Source organism: Globicephala melas, chromosome 5, assembly GCF_963455315.2.
Source record: "Globicephala melas chromosome 5, mGloMel1.2, whole genome shotgun sequence".
Taxonomy (NCBI): Eukaryota; Metazoa; Chordata; class Mammalia; order Artiodactyla; family Delphinidae; genus Globicephala; species Globicephala melas.
In genome coordinates, this window is record NC_083318.1 from 16,355,948 (window position 1) to 16,380,500 (window position 24,553).

The 24,553-nt window shown below is 38.2% G+C and overlaps 1 protein-coding gene across 1 annotated transcript in view; it reads right to left on the minus strand.

The window, feature by feature from the left end:
- Nucleotides 1-17,683: 17,683 nt before the first annotated feature.
- The window catches only part of FAT4 (FAT atypical cadherin 4), a 171,610-nt gene continuing 164,740 nt past the window's right edge, over nucleotides 17,684-24,553 (minus strand). The window contains exons 16-18 of the mRNA XM_060298962.1: nucleotides 23,304-23,565; nucleotides 22,120-22,122; nucleotides 17,684-20,704 (exon numbers count right to left, since the gene is read on the minus strand). Coding sequence (XP_060154945.1) covers nucleotides 18,840-20,704; nucleotides 22,120-22,122; nucleotides 23,304-23,565 — 2,130 coding nt within the window. The 3' untranslated portion in view covers nucleotides 17,684-18,839. The remainder of the gene's footprint in view (nucleotides 20,705-22,119; nucleotides 22,123-23,303; nucleotides 23,566-24,553) is intronic.

Genomic DNA, 24,553 nt, shown 5'->3' on the forward strand with positions numbered 1-24,553 from the left:
TCTAAGAGTTTGATAGTTTCTGGCCTTACATTTAAGTCTTTAATCTATTTTGAGCTTATTTTTGTGTATGGTGTTAGGGAGTGTTCAATTCTCATACTTTTACATGTACCTGTCCAGTTTTCCCAGCACCACTTATTGAAGAGGCTGTCCTTTCTCCACTGTACATTCCTGCCACCTTTATCAAAGATAAGGTGTCCATATGTGTGTGGGTTTATCTCTGGGCTTTCTATCTTGTTCCATTGATCTATCTTTCTGTTTTTGTGCCAGTACCATACTGTCTTGATTACTGTAGCTTTGTAATAAAGTCTGAAGTTAGGGATCCTGATTCCTCCAGCTCCTTTTTTCGTTCTCAAGATTGCTTTGGCTATTTGGGGTCTTTTGTGTTTCCATATAAATTGTGAAGTTTTTTGTTCTAGTTCTGTGAAAAATGCCAGTGGTAGTTTGATAGGGATTGCATTGAATCTGTAGATTGCTTTGGGTAGTAGAGTCATTTTCACAATGTTGATTCTTCTAATACAAGAACATGGTATATCTCTCCATCTATTTGTATCATCTTTAATTTGTTTCATCAGTGGCTTATAATTTTCTGCATACAGGTCTTTTGTGTCCTTAGGTAGGTTTATTCCTATGTATTTTATTCTTTTTGTTGCAATGGTAAATGGGAGTGTTTTCTTAATTTCATTTTCAGATTTTTCATCATTAGTATATAGGAAGGCCAGAGATTTCTGTGCATTAATTTTGTATCCTGCTACTTTACAAAATTCATTGCTTAGCTCTAGTAGTTTTCTGGTAGCATCTTTGGGGTTCTCTATGTACAGTATCATGTCATCTGCAAAAAGTGACAGCTTTACTTCTTTTCTGATTTGGATTCCTTTTATTTCCTTTTCTTCTCTGATTGCTGTGGCTAAAACTTCCAAAACTATGTCGAATAAGAGTGGTGAGAGTGGGCAAACTTGTCTTGTTCCTGATCTTAGTGGAAATGGTTTCAGTTTTTCACCATTGAGGATGATGTTGGCTGTGGGTTTGTCATATATGGCCTTTATTATGTTGAGGAAAGTTCCCTCTATGCCTACTTTCTGCAGCGTTTTTATCATAAATGGTTGTTGAATTTTGTCAAAAGCTTTCTCTGCATCTATTGAGATGATCATATGGTTTTTCTCCTTCAATTTGTTAATATGGTGTATCACACTTGATTGATTTGCATATATTGAAGAATCCTTGCATTCCTGGAACAAACCCCACTTGATCATGGTGTATGATCCTTTTAATGTACTGTTGGATTCTGTTGGCTAGTATTGCGTTAAGGATGTTTGCATCTATGTTCATCAGTGATATTGGCCTGTAGTTTTCTTTCTTTGTGACATGTTTGTCTGGTTCTGGTATCTGGGTGATGGTGGCCTCGTAGAATGAGTTTGGGAGTGTTCTTCCCTCTGCTATATTTTGGAAGAGTTTGAGAAGGACAGGTGTTAGCTCTTCTCTAAATGTTTGATAGAATTCGCCTGTGAAGCCATCTGGTCCTGGGCTTTTGTTTGTTGGAAGATTTTTAATCACAGTTTCAATTTCAGTGCTTGTGATTGGTCTGTTCATATTTTCTATTTCTTCCTGATTCAGTCTTGGCAGGTTGTGCATTTCTAAGAATTTGTCCATTTCTTCCAGGTTTTCCATTATATTGGCATAGAGTTGCTTGTAGTAATTTCTCATGATCTTTTGTATTTCTGCAGTGTCAGTTGTTACTTCTTCTTTTTCATTTCTAATTCTATTGATTTGAGTCTTCTCTCTTGTTTTCTTGATGAGTCTGGCTAATAGTTTATCAATTTTGTTTATCTTCTCAAAGAACCAGATTTTAGTTTTATTGACCTTTGCTATCATTTCCTTCATTTCTTTTTCATTTATTCCTGATCTGATCTTTATGATTTCTTTCCTTCTGCTAACTTTGGGGTTTTTTGTTCTTCTTTCTTTAATTGCTTTAGGTGCAAAGTTATGTTCTTTATTTGAGGTTTTTCCTGTTTCTTAAGGTAGGATTGTATTGCTATAAACTTCCCTCTTAGAACTACTTTTCCTACATCCCATTGGTTTTGGGTCATCGTGTCTACATTGTCATTTGTTTCTAGGTATTTTTTGATTTCCTCTTTGATTTCTTCAGTGATCACTTCGTTATTAAGTAGTGTATTGCTTAGCCTCCATGTGTTTGTATTTTTTACAGATCTTTTCCTGTAATTGATATCTAGTCTCATAGCATTGTGGTCAGAAAAGATACTTGATAGAATTTCAATTTTCTTAAATTTACCAAGGCTTGATTTGTGAACCAAGATATGATCTGTCCTGGAGAATGTTCCATGAGCACTTGAGGAAAATGTGTATTCTGTTGTTTTTAGATGAAATGTCCTATAAATACCAATGAAGTCCATCTTGTTTAATGTATCATTTAATGCTTGTTTTTCCTTATTTATTTTCATTTTGGATGATCTCTCCATTGGTGAAAGAGGGGTGTTCAAGTCCCCTACTATGAATGTGTTACTGTCAATTTCCCTTTTTATGGCTGTTAGTATTTGCCTTATGTATTGAGGTACTCCTATGTTGGGTGCATAAATATTTACAATTGTTACATCTTCTTCTTGGATCAATCCCTTGATCATTATGTAGTGTCCCTCTTTGTCTCTTGTAATAGTCTTTATTTTAAAGTCTATTTTGTCTGATATGAGAATTGCTACTCCAGTTTTATTTTGATTTCCATTTGCATGGAATATCTTTTTCCATCCCCTCACTTTCAGTCTGTATGTGTCTCTAGGAATGAAGTGGGTCTCTTGTAGACAGCATATATATGGGTCTTGTTTTTTTATCCATTCAGCCAGGCTGTGTCTTTCGGTGGGAGCATTTAATCCATTTACATTGAAGGTAATTATCGATATGTATGTTCCTATTCCCATTTTCTTAATTGTTTTGGGTTTGTTATTGTAGGTCTTTTTGTTCTCTTGTGTTTCTTGCCTAGAGAAGTTCCTTTAGCATTTGTTGTAAAGCTGGTTTGGTGGTGCTGAACTCTCTCAGCTTTTGCTTGTCTGTAAAGGTTTTAATTTCTCCATCAAATCTGAATGAGATCCTTGCTAGGTAGAGTAATCTTGGTTGTAGATTGTTCTCCTTCATCACTTTATATATGTCCTGCCACTCCCTTCTGGCTTGCAGAGTTTCTGCTGAAAGATCAGCTGTTAACCTTATGGGGATTCCCTTGTGTGTTATTTGTTGTTTTTCCCTTGCTGCTTTTAATATGTTTTCTTTGTATTTAATTTTTGACAGTTTGATTAATATGTGTCTTGGCGTGTTTCTCCTTGGATTTATCCTGTATGGGACTCTCTGTGCTTCCTGGACTTGATTAAGTATTTCTTTTCCCATATTAGGGAAGTTTTCAACTATAATCTCTTCAAATATTTTCTCAGTCCCTTTCTTTTTCTTCTCTTCTTCTGGGACCCCTGTAATTTGAATGTTGGTGCGTTTAATGTTGTCCCAGAGGTCTCTGAGACTGTCCTCAGGTCTTTTCATTCTTTTTTCTTTATTCTGCTCTGCAGTAGTTATTTCCACTATTTTATCTTCCAGATCACTTATCCATTCTTCTGCTTCAGTTATTCTGCTATTGATCCCTTCTACAGTATTTTTAATTTCATTTATTGTGTTGTTCATTGTTGCTTGTTTCATCTTTAGTTCTTCTAGGTCCTTGTTAAATGTTACTTGCATTTTGTCTATTCTATTTCCAAGATTTTGGATCATCTTTACTATCATTATTCTGAATTCTGTTTCAGGTAGACTGCCTATTTCCTCTTCATTTGTTAGGTCTGGTGGGTTTTTATCTTGCTCCTTCATCTGCTGTGTGTTTTTCTTTCTTCTCATTTTGCTTATCTTACGGTGTTTGGGGTCTCCTTTTTGCAGACTGCAGGTTCGTAGTTCCCGTTGTTTTTGGTGTCTGTCCCCAGTGACTAAGGTTGGTTCAGTGGGTTGTGTAGGCTTCCTGGTGGAGGGGACTAGTGCCTGCGTTCTGGTGGAAGAGGCTGGATCTTGTCTTTCTGGTGGGCAGGTCCACGTCTGGTGGTGTGTTTTGGGGTGTCTGTGGCCTTATGATTTTAGGCAGCCTCTCTGCTAATGGGTGGGGTTGTGTTCCTGTCTTGCTAGTTGTTTGGCATAGGGTGCCCAGCACTGTAGCTTGCTGGTCATTGAGTGAAGCTGGGTGCTGGTTTTGAGATGGAGATCTCTGGGAGATTTTCGCCGTTTGATATTATGTGGAGCTGGGAGGTCTCTTGTGGACCAGTGTCCTGAAATTGGCTCTCCCACCTCAGAGGCACAGCACTGACTCCTGGCTGCAGCACCAAGAGCCTTTCATCCACACAGCTCAGAATAAAAGGGAGAAAAAGTGGAAATAAAGAGAATAAAACAAAAGAAAGTAATATAAAATAATTAAAATAAAAAATAATTATTAAGAAAAAAAAATTTTTTTTAAGTAAACAACAACAAAAAAGGACGGATAGAACCCTAGGACAAATTGTGAAAGCAACGCTATACAGACAAAATCTCACACAGAAGCATACACATAAACATTCACAAAAAGAGGAAAAGGGGAAAAAATAATAAATCTTGCTCTCAAAGTCCATCTCCTCAATTTGGGATGGTTCGTTGTCTATTCAGGTATTCCACAGATGCAGGTACATCAAGATGATTGTGGAGATTTAATCTGCTGCTCCTGAGGCTGCTGGGAGAGATTTCTCTTTTTCTTCTTTGTTCGCACAGCTACCAGGGGCTCAGCTTTGGATTTGGCCCCGCCTCTGCGTATAGGCCGCTGGAGAGCGTCTGTTTTTTGCTCAGACAGGGCGGGGTTAAAGGAGCCGCTGATGCAGAGGCTCTGGCTCACTCAGGCGTGGGTGGGGGGGGGGTCGGTTATGGATGCGGGGCGAGCCTGCGGCGTCAGAGGCCGGCGTGACGTTGCAACAGCCTGAGGCGCGCCGTGCGTTCTCCCGGGGAAGTTGTCCCTGGAACTCGGGACCCTGGCAGTGGCGGGCTGCACAGGCTCCCAGGAGGGGAGGTGTGGAGAGTGACCTGTGCTCACACACAGGCTTCTTGGTGGCGGCAGAAGCCTTAGAGTCTCATGCCCGTCTCTGGGGTCTGCGCTGATAGCCGCGGCTCGCGCCCGTCCCTGGAGCTCCTTTAAGCAGCGCTCTTAATCCCCTCTCCTCGTGCAACAGGAAACAAAGAGGCAAGAAAAAGTCTCTTGCCTCTTTGGCAGCTCCAGCCCTTTTCCCGGACTCCCTCCCAGCTAGCTGTGGCACACTAACCCCCTGCAGGCTGTGTTCACGCCGCCAACCCCAGCCCTCTCAGTGCGCTCCGACCGACCGAAGCCCGAGCCTCAGCTCCCAGCCCCGCCCGCCCCGGCGGGTGAGCAGACAAGCCTCTCGGGCTGGTGAGTGCGGGTTGGCACCCATCCTCTGTGCGGGAATCTCTTCACTTTGCCCTCCGCACCCCTGTTGCTGTGTTCTCCTCAGTATTTTTAGATTCCACACATGTGAGATCATAGAGTATTTGCCTTTCTCTGTCTGACTTATTTCACTTGAAGCTTTTTTAAAGTATTCTATTATTTCACAATAAAAATTGATGAGCAATAATATTATACACACATTGTTCCCCTTCACAAGAGCAACGAATCTTCCAGGGACCATGTGATTATTTTTAACACAATTACTTGAGAAAGATACTAAATTGGGTGCTCTAGAAATGATTCTGTTAACTGAACTGGCTTGCTATTTATGCCTGGAGTATGACTTCTCTGGTTGCAAACCGTAAGGGTAAACAATTTCATATCAGTATAAGAGAAACCTTAGATTTAAATGAAAGGTGAAACAATGCATCTACAATGGCTTTCTGAAAAGAATACATTTTTTGACAAGAAATATCGGAAAATTTGAACTCATTGCCCAGGGCTAATGTAAAGTCAGGCAGACCTTGGAGATATTGAAGGTTTAGTTCCAGACCACTGCAATAAAGCAAACATAGCAATAAGATGAGTTGCAAGAATTTTTGGTTTCCCAGTGCATATAAAAGTTATGTTTATATTATACTGTGGTCTAAGTGTGCAGTAGCATTATGTCTGATAAAACAGTGCACATACCTTAGTTTAAAAATGCTTTGTTGGTAAAAAATGCTAACCATTATCTGAGCTCTCAGTTAGTCATAGTCTTTTTGCAATAGTAAAATCAAAGATCAGTGATCACAGATCACCATAACAAATAAAATAATAATGAAACAGCTTGAAATATTGTGAGAATTACCAAAATGTGACACTGAGATATGAAGTGAGCAAATGACGTTGGAAAATGGTGCTGATAAGACTTGCTCAGCTCAGGGTTGCTGCAAACCTTCAATTTGTTAAAAAAAAAAAAAAAAAAAGGCAATATCTGCAAAGCACAACAGAGAGAGAAGCTCAATAAAACAAGGTCTGCCTGTCCTGACTTAGCAATATCTCACAGTCACTCACACTGTATTCTAGATACAAACCCCTAAGCTTGTCCACTTAGAATCTTCTGTATGAACTGACTTGAAGGCTCATAATAATATCATAAAGATCTTTCAAATTTGTTTGCCTCTTCTGTGCAGTAAAGAGCTTATACTTTTATACCAGGAATATTAGATGAGTTTGTTATCTTTTCTACTCATTTGACTAGAGGCCAGATCAGACTGTACTAGTTTGACGACAGAAACTTCAACTTCAGGATTAAAATCATTGTAGGTGCTCACTAACAGTTTGGAGAAAAATGATCAGTTTCATCCTTCTCAATGCTAATGGAGTTCTGATTACATGTGGGTCACTTTAAGGTTTAATCACTTTACATAAATTAATCCATTTAATCTCAGGCCATCTTATGAGTAGGTATTATTATCACCCTCATTATGCACATAGAGAAATAGCAAAGAGGAAGTAATGGCAAAGCACATTGGTTCAGGATCAACATCTTAAGTAAAGAGAAATAGGAGGAATGTTCAATTGTATTATAAGCCCTGTTGTGGAAAACAGGGCAAAGACATACCATGTTAAGAAATGCAGGCAATAGGTCGTTGTTGGTTATCTATTTTATACATAGTAGTATGCATATTTTAATCCCAAAGAACCTACTGTATAGCACAGGGAACTATGCTCAATGCCTTGTAATAACCTATAATTGAAAAGAATCTAAAAAAGAATTCCAGTTCTACTCTTCATCAGTTATATGACTTTGAACAAAGCCCTAACCCTCTGTTTCCTTGTATGTAAATTAGAGAATGAAATTACTACTTCGTATGGTAGTTGTGAGACTTAAGTAAAATCAATTAATTAAATAGAATAGAATAGAATAGAATAATGTGCATAGGTGCTTAACATGTTCTGGTGATCTTCTCTATACATGGCTTTGTATTTTTAGCTTTTTGATGTCATATTTTCTTTATAGATTCTTTAATATTGGTTCCTAATTTCCAATAATATTCACTATTGCCAGATTCACACTCCAACACCGTTATTTCTAGTATGATCATTCCTGGCTCAATGTTTCTCAAATAGTTGCAGTTTAATATCAAAGATATCATGCCAGTGTTTCACTCTCTCCACATTTTATCATAATATACTGGGAAAAAATACTCCAGAGGGGGCTAATGTCTATTTCGAGATAAGCATTAACATTGTCAGTTATTAACTGTGACTTTGAGCAAGTCTGTTTGTTTTCCTCTCAGTAAAATGTGATCATTATTTTTGTCTGATCAACCCCACAGGTGTGATATAATGTTCAAATTAGATAACTCGTTTGAAAACTCTTTAAAAGCTGAAAAGACATATACAAGTATTAGGTAGTAGTAGAAAAAGAAGGAACTTTGAAATCTAGTTCAAGCCCAGTTCAGATTCTAGCTCTGACCCTTATCAACCTTGTGGAGATTAGAGGTCACTTATCCTCTTTGAGACTCAGTATTTAGAAATAAAATTGGGAAGAATAATCTCTACTGTCAAAGGAAAATTCTATTGCTAAATATTGTGGGATTTTTGTAATTTTTGACATAAGTATGTCTCATCAATAAATCACATTGTCCCTAGTACTTAGACATTATTTTATACCATTCTTACATGCTCCAGTATGATCAGCACAAAATACACTAAATACAAAACAACAATAAAAAACAAACAAAAAACTCTCATAGGAGAGTGATCATTATTCTCCAAACTTTTAGCCAGAGCTTACCATGATTCTAATAGGTTACTGATTCCAAAGGAAGGAAATTCACTGGAGTCTTAAATAAAAATGAAAGGGGGATTCTTTTGTAGTCCATGACGATTTAATTATGTAGCACGATTATAAAGAGTGAAATTTGTTTACCATGACATGATCTCATTGCATTCGAATTGTGTAGAGAATGGATGACAGTAAGGCCTAGACAGCTGTCATAAGATGGGATGAAATGGGTTGGCTGCCAGCGGTGAGGGCAAGCATCAAACACTGGCTTAGCCGTAGACTTCAGAGAAATAAAAAGAGCTGACAAGCCGGCCTGGTTTGAAGCAGGAAGGCACTAGTTCACCATTTGACACTGAAGAATCCCTAACGATGCTGAATGCAAAAGGCAGGGTCACAGATGATGATGATAATGACTGTAGTATGACAGGCTTGAAGAGCCGTGGCTCACAATTGCTTATCAAAGAAACATCTTAACGTAAATTGTGTGAGAAAGTTATTATTTTTTAAACTATCACATGGGTACACCTATGGGAATTACTGAGAAGAGATTGATTTCAACTATTGACAAAACTAAATCACACTGGATAAGACCATGTTTAACAGTAAGAATGTACACAGTGTTATATAGGGATTGGGTTCTTGGTAATTCTATGTTCGTTGTTTTACTATTTATGCTTATTATTATGTTTTGTCATTAATTCTTTAATAAATTTTTATTTAAAAAAACTAAATTACAAAGGCAAATTAAGAATGAACTATAATTTAGGGATACATTTTAATTTCATGTGTCTTACAGATTATGTAATAGAAATCAATTGCTGGGTAATCAGTCTTGATTTAGACTGATGGTGTTGTAGCTTACACAAATGAAGTGATCAGTGAATATTCAGTGTGTGGAAGAAAGATACTCGCCGTAAGGGTTCTTAGTGCTCATTCTTCAAAAAAGATATACATGGGCTTCTCTGGTGGCGCAGTGGTTGAGAGTCCTCCTGCCGATGCAGGGGACACGGGTTCGTGCTCCGGTCCGGGAAGATCCCACATGCCGCGGAGCGGCTGGGCCTGTGAGCCATGGCCACTGAGCCTGTGCGTCCGGAGCCTGTGCTCCGCAACGGGAGAGGCCACAACAGTGAGAGGCCCGCGTGCCACAAAAAAAAAAAAAAAAAAATATATACATAGGTAACTTGGATTCGTGTATTGCCTGCTTGTCCCATTTTTTGTAAGTCAAATGGCAGAAGTCTCTGTTATCAAAATCTTATATGTAGCTTCTAAGATTAAAAAAAAAAAAGTTACTTTGAGCAACCAAACATATAGATGAGATTAACTGGACTGTTTTGTGGGGAACATTTAAGAGAGTTTAAGATGCAAATGCATCCCCCCAGGATCTGTGTGATTTGAGGGCTGCTTCTCCTCACTCCTTGTTTTGAGACTTCCCTCAACACATGGCAACACCCTGGCCCTTCTCAAGTCCTGGAACACTGCAACTCCTCGCACTGTGATGACTTTGCTCATTCCCTTCCATCTGTGTGAGATGCTCGGTCCAGCTCTTCACCTGACAGGCTCCTGTTCTAAACCTTAACTTCAGTAGTCGCTCTGAACCACCTTGTCTGTAAGTTACTAACCATCCTTTTAGAATTAAGAGAACACTCAGTATATTGGCTGCAAATTCATTCTTTTTAAATTCTTGTTTGAGAAAGTTAGACTATTTCCTCAAGTCTCAGCAGTATCAAATTGGCAAAAATACTCAAGAAGCTTTGATTTAAAAAAGGGTCACAAATTTCTTTGTTAAGCTGTGTGTGAACATGTGTCTATATCAAAGAGTGAGTGTAGTCACAAGAAAGGGTATCTCAACTGTTAGATTTATTGCTATCTTTCACTTCCTCCATTAACTAATCTTGTCTGTATGCTGATGTTTTAAAACCAATTTTAACAGTAGGGGAAATATTAAAGAGGTCTCCTTAGCTTAATGAAACCAGAAATTAATATTCTTGTACTTATCTCTGAAATTGTTCCAAAATTCTCAATTATCCCCAGAATTAAAAGACTTTACTGTGAGAGACTTTATGAGAGACAATATTTTAAACACTTCAAAAAATTTTTGCAGTGTTTGATACTATAGGCAAAATGTTTTTCTACATCACGTTGCCCCATTCATTATTCTGATATTGTCTTTGTTACAGAGTGCTACTGTTAAACTATTACAGTATTTTATTTTGTTATTGGCCTTTACTAGTACTTATTAAACAAAATATAACTAAGGTTGGTAGAATCATAAAGTAAAACTAAGTTTTCTGAGTAATACTGTAAAAAAAGCAGCAATGAATTGTTGTCTAAAACACATTCAGAGTAGAATTCAGTGTATAAAGATATATTTCTTTTGTCTTGTGGCATTAACGGTGATAATATCCTTTCCACTCTGACAATAGTAGATTATATTTTGCAAGTTATCTCATGATGATTACTGAGTCTATAAAGCTATTTTTTTCCAGATATTTCATGCAGTACCTTTTAGGGGATATGTAATCTGCTTAAATGAAAGACTTAAAATGTAATATGAAATTATATTGAATACTCCAGGGGAAATTTAGAAAAAGAAAGAAAAAACAGGACATATAGAGGTATTTTATTCAGTTTCTCATGAATAATTAGAAAAATATATGGTTGGAAAAACAAAAATGTCAGAAAAAAGCATGAACCATTTGGTTATTCTTTTTTTCTTCACAGTTTTGAATGTTTCCTTTCCACAGAATACAGCCACAAATGGATCCTATAACAATTTGAAGGGAGTCCAGAGAAATTAAAATGGAAAATTAAAATCATTGGAATTGGAAGGCAAATGGAACTTTGAGATAGCTAGACAACTTGTCAGAGGTAATTATTCAGTTTTTACCCAAATTAGACTTCAGCTTTATTTCTCACAAACTCAACAAACCATGATGAATCTGGATAACATATTTTTTTTTTTGCTGGGGATGGATGCCACCAAATTCTGTGAAAATGTATAATCCTGAAACCAAATGAAACAGTTTCAAATTAAGTAGTAGTAAAGGATAAGACAAAGCTGATAATAGTTAGTTCAGGGCAAAAGCTCTCAAATGCCAGGAATTTTAACTAAGTCTTACATAATTAGACTATGCCTTACTTCAAGAACTTGCGTTCTTTAAAACTCACTAAACCTACTATTTTGTTACTTTAGAAATGCAGCAGATTACCAAAGTTTAGGGAGTTATTGATCACATCAATTGTCCAAAAGAATGCATGTGGAGCACACATGAGTACAACAGAAATATCTTTGAAAATATTGAAATAATTCTCCGAAAACAGAGCTATGCAAATTTTAAGGTATGTTGGGAAAGGAAGAGTCTAGTCACCAAAAATCACAAGCCTCTTGAAGGCAAAAGTCATCTTTATTCACCAAGTTCTTCCCAGCACTTGGCAGACAAGGCTGAGCAAATTTTAAAAAGCATGCATTACCAAAAAAAAAAAAAAAAAAAAAAAAAAAGCATGCATTACCAAGATTCACTTACAGACTAATTTGTAGGGAATAGTTAAACTTGAATTCAATGTCCCACAAGTATCTATTTAGAAAGGCCCATTAAATGCAGAGTGGCCAGGAATTGTGCTTTAATGTGGATAGAAAGCTCCCTATAAATTATAGATAGTTGACTTTGCCACTTCAAAATCTCTTGAATATTTCTTGGTCTCATTCTGTTCTTGATCTGAAGCTGCATAAATTAAGACAATTTCAAATGTGAATGTACTTTTTCTATCTTACAATGCTGACAGCCCAAACCATCCTCTTTCAGGAAACACTATTCTATAATCACTACCCATAAAACTTAAAAGAAAAAAAAAATTCTGGTTTTGATTCACTCTCCAGATCCATGTATCAGTGTGTGCAGCTCGTGCTATCATAAGCTTTTTGCATCAGTTAGAAGAAACATGTTAAAGACATGAATGGTTTCCTGTTAGTAGAGATCATCAAATCAAGTTTCATGATGACAGTTCTCCCAAAGCAAAAGAGGGCAGCCATCTTTTCAGTTTCTACTTATCCAAAGCCATTTCTCATATTTATCAGTTTCTCATAAAGAGTCCATCTCATAATCTGACTTTCTGATGAGCATTACCCCTCATTCAGTACAACATCTCTTTCTACAGACTCATAGCTGTAAAAGAATTAATGTATTTTTGGAGCAGGTTATGCTGCACTTATTGTCTTAATCATACTGTTTTTCTGAAGAGATAATTCCCTAGATGTCTTACTTTTCGACATCAAAGTCAAGTACTAATAACTCTATCCTCCACAGCATTCTGGCCTAAGACTCTGTGAATACAGTAAGGAAAGGATGACTTAAGTGAGCAGTCAGCTCTGACAAAACAGAATCTTATTTTGATCAACATCTGTACCACACACAATATGGTTTTAATTGGAAACGGGGAACTCATTGACATTGCCAAAGAACTTTGTACATTGGTGGTTATTTTATTTGGGCTAGAATGGTACACAGATTAAGATCCCAACTTTCTGCCAGAATACCATGATGACTGCACTTTATACTTTGCAAACTGATTTGGGTCTTTGGCAAATTGATTCATAAACTAATAAAATTGGAAGTATCCAAATGGGTCACCTGGAAATTTTCTGCCTTTATGCAGTGTGTTTTTAAACATTCTGGGGTCTTTTCATTTTAATTATAGGTCTTCAGATATGGAGACTCTCTCACAAATATTTTCAGTATTTCTACCTTGAATATATCACATGATATATGAGGATTTGATGAGTCTGTCCATCCATCCAACATATTCTTTTAAGAGACACAAAGAGTCGTTAAGTTACCTATATGATGTCAGTTACACATTTGTCAGAATTGTCTATGTGAATTCTAACATAATTATGGGTCTGACATGTATACATTGTACGTATGTCATATGTACATTAAAAAAAAAAAGACTTCCAAGAGTTTTCTTGGTAAATGCCTAAAGTTTGTCTTTATATCTTTTTTCTAAATTAATCAATTATTTAATTATTATTTTTTAAAAATTTTTGGCTGTGTTGGGTCTTCACTGCTGCACGCGGGCTTTCTCTAGTTGCAGCAAGTGGGGGCTACTTATCGTTGCAGTGAGCATGCTTCTCATTGCAGTGGCTTCTCTTGTTGCAGAGCATGGGCTCTAGGCACGCGGGCTTCAGTAGTTGTGGCTCGTGTGCTCTAGAGCGCAGGCTTAGTAGTTGTGGCGCATGGGCCCATGCGCTCCGTGGCATGTGGGATCTTCCCAGACCAGGGATCGAACCCATGTCCCCTGCATTGGCAGGCGGATTCTTAACCACTGCACCACCAGGGAAGCCCCTGTCTTTATATCTTAATCCTAGTTCACTACACTCAACTTGCATCCTTATTAAAATTCTAACATACTTTGAAAAAGGTTTATTAGTGATGCAAAGATGGAGGTTAACTACACTCATTACAAACAAAGACTCATTATGAGATATTTGGACAAGCTTTAGTTGCCTTAAATTTAGGCACAGATTTATCGTCATGTCTTAGAGATATCTCGTTTGCCACCATTTCCTACCAATATTAATCTATCTCATTCCACTTGAAAATTTTTCCTTGCAAATGATCTGCTTCATAAAAATAGAAGTCAATTTTTAAAATTAAAATTTATACAACCTTCTAAAAGTTAGGAATTACATACTTTGGATATATTAATGCCTCAGCAGTAAGGAAACAGACTGCTTTACTATTATATATCTTAACATGCTTCCTATTAATACACGTACAGGTTTGGATTGGTCATGGAGGGTCGCGTGAATCAATCAGTGTTAGCACAGACATTCATCTCAGTTAAAAACATCTCTCCTTTTGTCTTCGGGATCTTAGACATCAATGCAGAGTGAGCGCATATCCACATTTTCAGGGTTTCCTTTGCATTTGGAGATGCACTTATTTTGCAGGAGAATATGCATAAATGAAGGTTTGCTTCAACAATCATTCTGTTTCTGGGCCTGTTCTGAATTACCATTCTTACGCTTTATCCTCACATCCATTTGACCCTAAGGTTTCTGTGGTGCAGTCTTTGCTGGTGTATTGACAATAATCTGGCATCCCTGACTCTCTGGCTGTTCCTCTAACATGGAATGGTCTCCTACTTGGGGATTCCCCATGCCACCGCCTCTGCCTGCAACAGCATCACCCACGCGTGTCCGTGGCTTGTTTTCCTGCCTCATTCAGAGCTCTGCTCAAATGTCGCCTACCCAGAGAGGCCCTCCCTGACCAGCCCATCTAAAGTAGCATGGAGGAATTCCCTGGTGGTGCAATGGTTAAGACTCGGTGCTTTCACTGCTGAGGGCCTGGGTTCGATCCCTGGTCGGGGAACTAAGATCCCACAAGCCGTGCTGCGTGTTGCATGGCCAAATAAATAAATAAAATAAAATAGCAGGCACACTCCCAAGTCAACATCTAGCCCTTACACTGCCTTAGTTGGCTTGCAAGCGTTTGTCTCCACTAGATATTACCCTGCATAGTTATTACTGTATTTGTTACTTATTGATGGCTTGTCCAGCTCCTCTACCAAAATGTAAGTTCCTTTGAGGAAGGTCTTTGTCTATTTTCTTCGCTGTTTTATCCCATGATCTAGAAGAGTGCCTGACATGTAAAGAACACTTGATATTGTCTGTGATTAAATGGATTTACCCAGGACATTGAACTTCTTTATACCTCAGTTTATTTCTTTGTTGATGGAGAATGTTGTACTTCATGGACTTTGGTCTAGAATATATTTGCTTGCAATGATTATCATAGATGCATAGGTTATGTTAGAATTGAATCACTGATATTTATCTGTATGCATGAAAATTGTATGCACCAAAATTTATTAGTGCCTTTTGCCTCATTAACAATAAATGAAAGTACTGAATCATGTATAATACTGATCTATAACTCTTGGACTGATAAACGATTAAAACTGCTGGCTGGCTCAGTAATGGTAACCATATAAATTACTAATAATGTGACATTTCACTCAAAATACCTTTAAGGAATATATACTAGATTAATTACAGATTAATTAATTTTATTTCACACTGAAAGCTCTAATAAATGTATCCCAAAATACATTTCATTTCTAGGCTTATTTTTCCTAAGGGGAATGTAAATTCAGTCATCTTAGAATGTTAGTCCTTTTAAAATTGAATCTATTACATAAAATAATGAGAAAACGAAAAGTGCATTGCTGAATTACTGATTCAAAATTTAAAAATCATTTTCACCTTTTACACATTAATTTTATCCTAATGTTGAATTCAAGTGAATAAAAATGCATTTGCATGAAAAGAGTGATTTTTTAGGTGTGTTGTCGGGAAGTAATAAAGCCACAGGGTGATATATTTTTTTTCTTATAAATAAAATATAAAGAACATAGCTTTCAATAGTTTAAGTCAGTTATCATTTTCATCACCCTTTGTGTGGGTAAACATTTTAAGGGCAACATGTGAGGCAGAAGTTGTCCTCCACTCCCTTATGATGCTCTGTTTTCCTCAAATGATTTTAACATATCTGAACAAGTGGTCAATGAAATCAGCGAACTTAGAAGATTTTGGAAAGAGCCTTGAAAGCAACAGCAATGGGTTCCTTAAGAGCTGAGTGCTTGGAGTCCTGTGCCATGTTGCCAATCCAAGCCCACAGATCTTGTGGCTGAGTGATCACAAGCTGCTTTTCCTGGCAACATGCCCACTAAGATATTTTCTATGTGTACCTGAAGGAAAGTCATGTTTCCTCCACAACAGACATGCAGGAAGAGCCCCAAAGAGTGACTGTATTCCAGGCAATCCAATATACCCTTGCAAGGGCTGGATTAAAATTCTGAAGGCATGATTTTATGTGTGAAACTGCAGGTCACCACTAGCAATTAATTTGTGGGGATTGTTACCTTGTCAGTTTGTCTTCAATCCCCATTCCACTACAGTAATGTTATGTCATGTCACTGTTTTGGTAAGGATTAATTTCCATTTTGAGTGAAAATTTCATTGCATACATTTTTGATTTGTTTTGCTATATAAGTATTGTTCTTGCTTCAGTGGAAAAGATTTAAAGAAGAACCAAAGGCTAGAAATTTTCCAATAAAAATTCTATCTTATGCCGAAACTGGGATTAATTAATCAAGGGAATAGTAATTCTCTAACTCACAAAGAATTCCTAGAGAATTAGAAAACAGAATCCTGGCATCACATTCCTTCTCCTTAACCCTTAGCTATAATCATGTTTATCATCTTGCTTTTAGCTCTGTTCTCATTTATAGAGTTTATATTCTTGAGGACATTGAGATGCTTCAGAGTTTCTCAGAAAGAAAAATGTATCCTGTTTTGAGTTATGCAAAGCTAGCAACATGTTCCCATATTTGGTGCATAGATTCATAATCCTAAAATTCATAGGGAAATACTAAAATACGTTGGCTTATTGCAGGTGACCAAAAAAACCCCCCAAATTAGATTAGCATCTTACACTCAGTCCCTAAATTGTGTTATATGAATACTATAATTTAAATTATACCCACATTTTATTTTCTATCAATAATTCTGGCACAGATCTCAATCTGTTGTTATTAATTTAAAATATTTTATTTACTAAAAGCTTTTTCATATGTTATGTACTGAGAACTTTTACATACGGTTAAAATCTCTATTCATTATGGGACAACCAGTGGTAGAGGATAATATTCTCAGCAAATATTAGGTGTGGGGCAGGTATTTAATTACAAAAAGTGCTGAGGTTGTGACATAATTTGCAGAAGTCCTGTTATTTCAGATATAACTATTTATTCACCACTGGATTTCTTCCGGGCTAGTCTCTTCTCCTGGATTGTTTCACTCTTGGGTGACTACGCGAAAACAGGGGTTTGTCTTGGCTAAGATAGTACGTAAAATTTGTTTAGAATTTATGCAGCAGAGCGATCAATAAATTAAACACAGGTATGCGTTACAGAGCTTTCACTGTCATTCTTCCTACCCACGACTGGATTTAGAAAAGTTGGGGCTGCATCCTTGGAGAAAATGAGACCCAGACATTTTCCCATAATTAGCTTTAATTCATTGCTACTCCTATTATTATAAGCCTGGTCCAAAGCTGGCCTTTAGTGAACATATCTAGGGGGAACTTCCAAGCATTTTTTGCCAGAATGCTTAAACCAGGCTCATAACAAAGTTAGTCTCCTAAGGTCCAACCTAGTCTAGACTCATTATGCTCTAGGGAAGTCCAAGAACTCTGACAGGTAGGAATGCACTAACGCGACCTTAAAATATCTGTTCTGGCAATTATCCATACTCATGTTTTTTTAAAGAAAATGATGTTGCCCATTTATCATTCAACTTGTCATACCCTATTGACAAGTAAAGACTTTTCTCAATTGGGCATGGAAAGAGTATGGGAAAAAGGAAAAATTAATAGTACACTATGAATGCAAAGTATTTTAAATAAATATTTTAATTCTATCGTTGGCATTTAAAAGTAGAAAGCATACAGTATGTTACAAATATCAAACTGTGAAAAATATGAACGTTACATAAGTAACAAATGTAAAAAAGGTATTTTCTTACCTTCCCTGAAAGTAAGAAAACCATTCAGCATAGGAAAATATCAGTATCAAAAACACAGCTTCGGTGTAAAAAAAAGTTTTTACACAGTATTAAAAAAAGGGTCTACAAAATGACAGAAAGTAAGAAGTGTTGAAATTTGACTTTATATAAATTATAAAAACTGGGTACTTGGGGTAAATGTTAAATGGCTGAAAACTAAGTCCAATCATAGGCTTTCTTTAGGTTGATTCTTTAAAATTTTAAAAGCATAGAACATTTTTCAATAAATAACTTTTAAAAGTGTCTCTGAGATGTGTTGTTAGGACATCTTTCCACAGCAGGAGAGCGGCAGAGATCTGGGGACAACATTTTGTTCCAAGTGGAAGCCTGATGAAAGTCAGAAGACCAAAATTGTTTACAAAAAAGATTCGGAATTTTTAGCAAAACTTTGTAAGAAAGTTCTAAAGTGCTGAACAAAATGACTTAATTTTAGTACCCACTGTCATGACAAACATATTCAAATATTCAGACATTTCTGAGCAACATCGAATACGGAATCCATAATTCTGAAAAGTGTTAATACTTAGTCGTTCATTCAAGGATAGGAGGGCTCTTTCTACACTTTACAAAGATGGGTTAAACCTCAAGGATCTTGCAATGCAAAACATGACAATAATAATACAATGGAAACAATACACATACCCCACCGTAAAAGCACAAGTTCATTTCGGCAATGGCAACGGTATTAATTTTAAAAGTCACAAATCAAACATTGGTAAATAAGAAAAACCTTTCCAAACGCTGCATGCCACATGACTAGTTACAAAATACAGTGCATGCAGGAAAAGAAATTCAACCAAACATATTTAAATTAAAGAGTTGTTCTGAGTCTGTTTCAGCAGCATTGTGGTTATTATTTTTAAGTTTTCCTCTAACACCAGTTCATACTGGCCTGTTTTGCAAATGTGACCCACCCTATTCGGCAACCTTACAATGGTCTGAGTGTTTCTTGTTTTTTATATTTTTATAACGCCAGCACACAAAGGTCACACATACTGTTCCGCTTCCCCATCTTTGGGGGCTGGTTTAGTGGTCCCACCTTTGCCTTCTTCGTTTGCTGCTGCTTTTTCTGGGAGAGATGCCAAATCTTTAAACACATCTACATAATGGCCAAAGCCAGGGCCCCAGTTCAAAAGGTTGTCCCAGTTGAAATTCCCTGCTTGCTGCCCAAGCTTCAAGGGCAGTGTGTTGTCAGCAACCCCAGGCGCTGCTGCCTGTGTGCCCACAGGTCCCCCCTCAGCCCTGCGGCCGTGGTATCTTCTAGGCTTCAGTCTGGCTCCATAATTATCTTCATCATCTGCATCAGATTCATTGACTTGAGATAATTTGGGCATCCTGGAAGTATATACCATTGGTTTTTCCCTGTCATATTCCATTTCTGAGCAAGTGAAAGACTCATGAGAGTCACTATCAGAGGAAGATTCTGGAGCCGGAATGCCATCCGCTGGGTTCCTCGTTCTGGACAGTGGCCTTCTGCAGTCCTCTTCTGAAGAAGACCTCCCGTGATCTGCACTGCAGATACTTGGGTTTCTAGGGCGAGGGGTGTTTAGCCTCTCCACCTCCTCAATGGAGAGTCCTACTGGTGGAGAAGATTCCAGAGGAATCTGCCCAATTGGCTGCTTCAGGCGACTCCCCGGTCTAGAACCATGAGAGGCCATGGCCTGAGGACTCTTGCTTCTCCTTCCCAGCCTCGCGGCGTAGTTGAAGATGCCGGGTTGGCACACATCGCCGTGCATTTCCAAAGTATTTCCATCCCTTATCGGAAGATGCAATTCCCTGGCCGGGCTGTTCCTGTAGAAAGTGGAGGACTTGGAGAAAGGAGCTGGGCTGTGTCGAGACAGAGGGTTGGGAGTTGGGCAAGCCGAGTGGCTCAGGGAGCTGGATCTTAAACCTTGACTGTAGGAAGGCTGGTAAGTCAAGCTGCTAGCTCCTAAGGGCATGGGGGACTGCCTGGCGAAGCCTAGCGGACTGTGCCGCTGGATGGAGAATTTCGGGGTGTGGCTGCGGAACTGCTTGTAGTGTTGGATGATGTCTGCGTCTGAAGGGGCGATGCTGCTGGCGTTGTCGATGTCGTAATGCTCTATCTCTTGCTCCGGTGAAGCCAAAGGGGCACTGGGGATGGTTTCTGAGTTGTGGGGAAGATCGGTCTCATCGTAGATGAGGTAGGGGTTCTCCCTTTCAATGATATCAGGCTTCGGGTTCCCTTCGGGCTGTTTCCTCACGGTCATGTCCTCCCCGTAGGGGGGGATGTTGTCTGGATCATCAAAAGCAACGTTCTCACTTCCCTTTTTCTTCTTCTCCTTCGGTTTCTTCTCCTCTTTGGGATTTTTGGCCTTCTTCCCCCGGCACTGGTTACACAGAATCAGGCTCAGGACCAGGAGGGCCAGGACGGTGGCACAGCTGCCCACGATGGCAGGCACGGCCCACAGGGGCAGGGAGATCTCCTCGGGGCCCTGACTCACAACACAGACGTGCCCTCCAGGACTTCCAGCCTTGCACACCCTCCCCGGAGGACAGAAGACACCAAGACAGGCCACCACCGTCTCACAGGTCCTGCCTGTGTGTGACTCCGGGCAGCTACAGGTGAAGCCGGAGTGCAGGCCTGGCTCACAGCTGCCCCCGTTCTGGCACGGGTGGGAGGCGCAGTCCCCAGGGGGGACGCACTTGTACGCATGCCACTGATTGATGCACAGCAGATCTCCCCAGCAGGGGTTACTGGCACAAATGTTTGGGCCACGACAGCCCATCTTCACTGAGGGATCCGTCTTCGAAATGGAGGCCAAGCTGTGCTTCCCGCTGAAAGGAAGACTTTCTCCGCCGTACAGCACAGAAGCGATGCAGCCATCAAACCCTGCCGGGGCAAGAAGGAGCAGTAAGGCGTTTTAGGGAAAACCAAAGGCCTAACAGGCTGCACAGATCTGCCGAAGAGAAGCTTCACAATCACATCACGAGAGTTTAGACACCACAGTCCCAGCGCCATCACCCCGTCCGAAGGCAATAAATCCGTGCATATTACAACAGAAGTTAGCAAGATGAGTAAGATTTCCATAACAGAACGTGGAGCAGATTGCTGGCATCCTGCTCTTTCTGAACATTCATGAAGGGCGCTAACAGGCTGCGTCTTCGTTTTATCCCTCCTTTAATTATCTGTTGGTTTTATTTTTAGAGTCTATGTACCAAGAATTACATACATAAAAATAAATTTTATTTTAAAACTACTTAAAAAGAACCAAAATAGGCCAATAGCTTCAAGCATTAGATCTTGCACTCTCAGTGGAGGTGATACTGCTCCCAAGGGGGGAGTTGAACATAGCTTCTTAAGGAGTAAAAGAAAAATCTTAGCTATTACCATGACTTGTGGGCCTCCAAAGGGCAGATATAGAGTATACTTGTGGCAGGGACATGGGGGGCGGAGATGTGGATAAATCAGGAGGTTGGGATTAACATATAAACACTACTATGCGTAAAATAGATAACCAACAAGGACCTACTGTATAGCACAGGGACTCAATATTTTGTAATAACCTATAAGGGAAAAGAATCTGTATGTGCATATCTGTGTGTATATGTGTATATATATATACACATATATATATATATAACTGAATCACTTTGCTGTATACCTGAAACTAATAGAACATTGTAAGTTAATTACACTTCAATAAAAAAATGGAGTATACTCATTCAATTAACATTTTATGCGGTAGTGATGGCAGGGGTTGGAAAAGAAGATCTAACACAGTTCCTTAGAGGGAGATGATTTTAAAAAAAGTTGAGAAAGACTTTGTTACACTAATATTTGTGTGCTAATATTGCTAATGCTCCAGTCACAAAGCCCAAGAATATATCTTGACACTAACAAAAGGGCATAATTTACATTGGCTTATTTTCTTACAACATCCAAATGAATTAGCATCCGTATTCTAAAACAAGCTAAATACATATGAACTAATTATTACCTAGGCTTTAACTTTTATGCTTTGACTCCTTTGCTCTGCAATACATTTTTAAATTTTCCTCTTTGGTGCATCATTCCACCCTAGTGTCATTTCCATTCCTGATACACTCTTTTTCCATGAGTTCCTGGGACATCTGCTTTTGTTCCTCCTCTCCTGGTTTTCTTTTTATGGCTTAGTCCCCTTTCTGTCTCATTCTCCTCTAGACAGCCATTGGCTCTTAGAATTACTCAAGGTAAGGCCCTGGGCTTTGTTTTTACTCTACACCCTCATATTTCCTTATCATATCCATGCCCAGTACTTCAGTTACCTGCTCAACACTCATAACTCCTAAATAAGTATTTCCAACTGGTCTACTCCTGATTTCTAACCCATCTACCCAAAGGTCTTTCTCAAAGGTGCTCCAAACTCAGAAAGCTCCAAACAAAATCTTGATGTTCCCCGTAGAGATATATATATATATATTTTTTTTTTTTTGGCACCCTTCTGCAGTTTCCTCTCTTAGTGGCACTACCCATTAGTTGGAATGTCAGAAACCTTCCTGAATTTTACCAAAAGCATCAACACTTTGGCTCATTTTCATTCCTAAAATATTCTTCCTTATCCACTACTTTTAAACTCCTGTGCCACCAAACCAGTCCAAGCTCACACAATACCTTGCGTAGATCACTGCAATATCTTCCCAGCCAATTTATGCAAGTCCCCTCTTGTCCTTCTCCAATGTATTTTCCATGGTGTAGCCGGAAAAATCTTTAATGTCACTGTATATCTGATTTTGATACTTCTGTGATTAATTTTTCAGTAACTTCCCATTGTTCCAAGAATGAGATAAAAATTGCCACATAGTCTAGTAGAACTTTCATTCTCCAACTTCATCTTTCATCTGTGACATCAGTCCCCAATATTCTGGGTTCTGTGATCCTGACTTAATCTGCTTCTTTCCCTTTAGTTCCCATCAATATAAATTAACTTTCATACTTTCCCATCCTCATCTTCATAGTTCAGATTTAAGTACAAATGCCAATTTCCAGAGAAGTTTCCCCTCCTCCACGTTTTTGGCAACCTCTTAGAATTCTATATTCTTCCTCACATCATTTATCGTAGGTTAAAATAATATAGTTACTTGTGTAACGATTTGATTGATGTTTGTCTTCCTTACAGGACCATGTATTCTGTGAAAAGAGTCCACCATTGTAGTTCATGCCAAGTACCTACAGGGCTGTATGTTGTGTGAATGAACAAACGGATGAGTAAATGAATGAACGTATAAATAAATATTTGGTACACAAAGAAAGGATCAAAACACCCTGGGCTGAGTTATGAACTTGGTAGAAAATGCCTAAAGAAAGTGATGACCAATAATTTATTACCAACTTTCTAAAGGTAGTTATGATAGTCTTAGAATATTCATAATGGACATTAACAGATATCCAACTACTTTTAGAGGAACAATTTTACCTTTGTTTTGTGCCTCTACTCAACACAAGCATTTACCTGTTTGAGTATCTCGATGAGCTTGATTGGGAGGAATTCCTCCAAGAGATATAGTGAGCACATCGAGGCCACCAAAATCCTGAGTAGGGTGAATGATATCTCTGTTATAAATTCTGTCGATGGACAATACTGTGGCTGTTCCATTTTTTCCAATTAGAAAAGTATGCCAGTGGCCGTCAGCAACGTAGACTTCAGGAATATTTCTCTCCACTTTCCCAGCAATTCCTGCATCTGACGTAAAATGTACTTTGCCATTCTTAATCTGTAAAATATATTAAAAGTAGTGTACAATTAAACTATGGTATGCTTGAATAAAAATAAAAGTGTTGTGAAACCTTAAAACATTGATCAGTTTAAAGCAGAGAGAACAGTTGAGGAGTCTGGTTGTGTTAGAGTATGCCTTTACAATTGTAGTTAACATATACCTTCACATATAATAGGCTCAGCAGTTTTCAAGATATTCTTATATTTATAACTAATTTTTCCAGATGTATAGATTTATTTTCCAGAACGCAACTGAGATGAATAATAGGGTGAATACTAATTTTAAAATAGGTAAATCACACCTTTTAATGAGTACTTATATTAAAATGGCAACTGCAAGTTTAAAAAAATTGTTTCGTAAATGGCCCATAGCTATCAAAAAATTTTAAAACTATATCCAAAATGAGAAATCAATGATTAACTATAAATGAAGCATAGTTGGAAAAGTGAAGACATGAAGAAATTGTTTTACCTGTCATCTACTACACACTGGAATTTTATCTTAAAAAATCATGCTTATTATTTATTAAGATGACCACTATGATGAATAAAGGGAGAGTTCTTAATAATGAGGCATCTGGACAAGTCTTTATTTTGGCTGTCTTTTAAAATTTATCTAAGGGATATTTGGTTTCTTTTACTTCGCCCAGTAGAACATTGGGTAACAGGATGCTCTTACTCCAGTTTCCAGCTCCCAAGTTTCCAGTTTTCTAAGTAGACACTTAGAAAATGAAATAATTTATAAGGCAGGATGAAAAGAGCATAATCCCATCACTACTGCCAGACAGAGCCAGTGCCTCGGCCGGGGGATAAAGTGGCACTGCGTATCAAATGACGGGAATGAAAGGATGGATCCGTTTATTTTGTCACTCAGATCAAATGCTTTTTCTACATGCAACAAACACATCTGGTAGAATTAAAAATGAGTTCATTTTTACTTTATGGAAAATATGCCTAACACATTTACATAAGTTATTCATAATGTA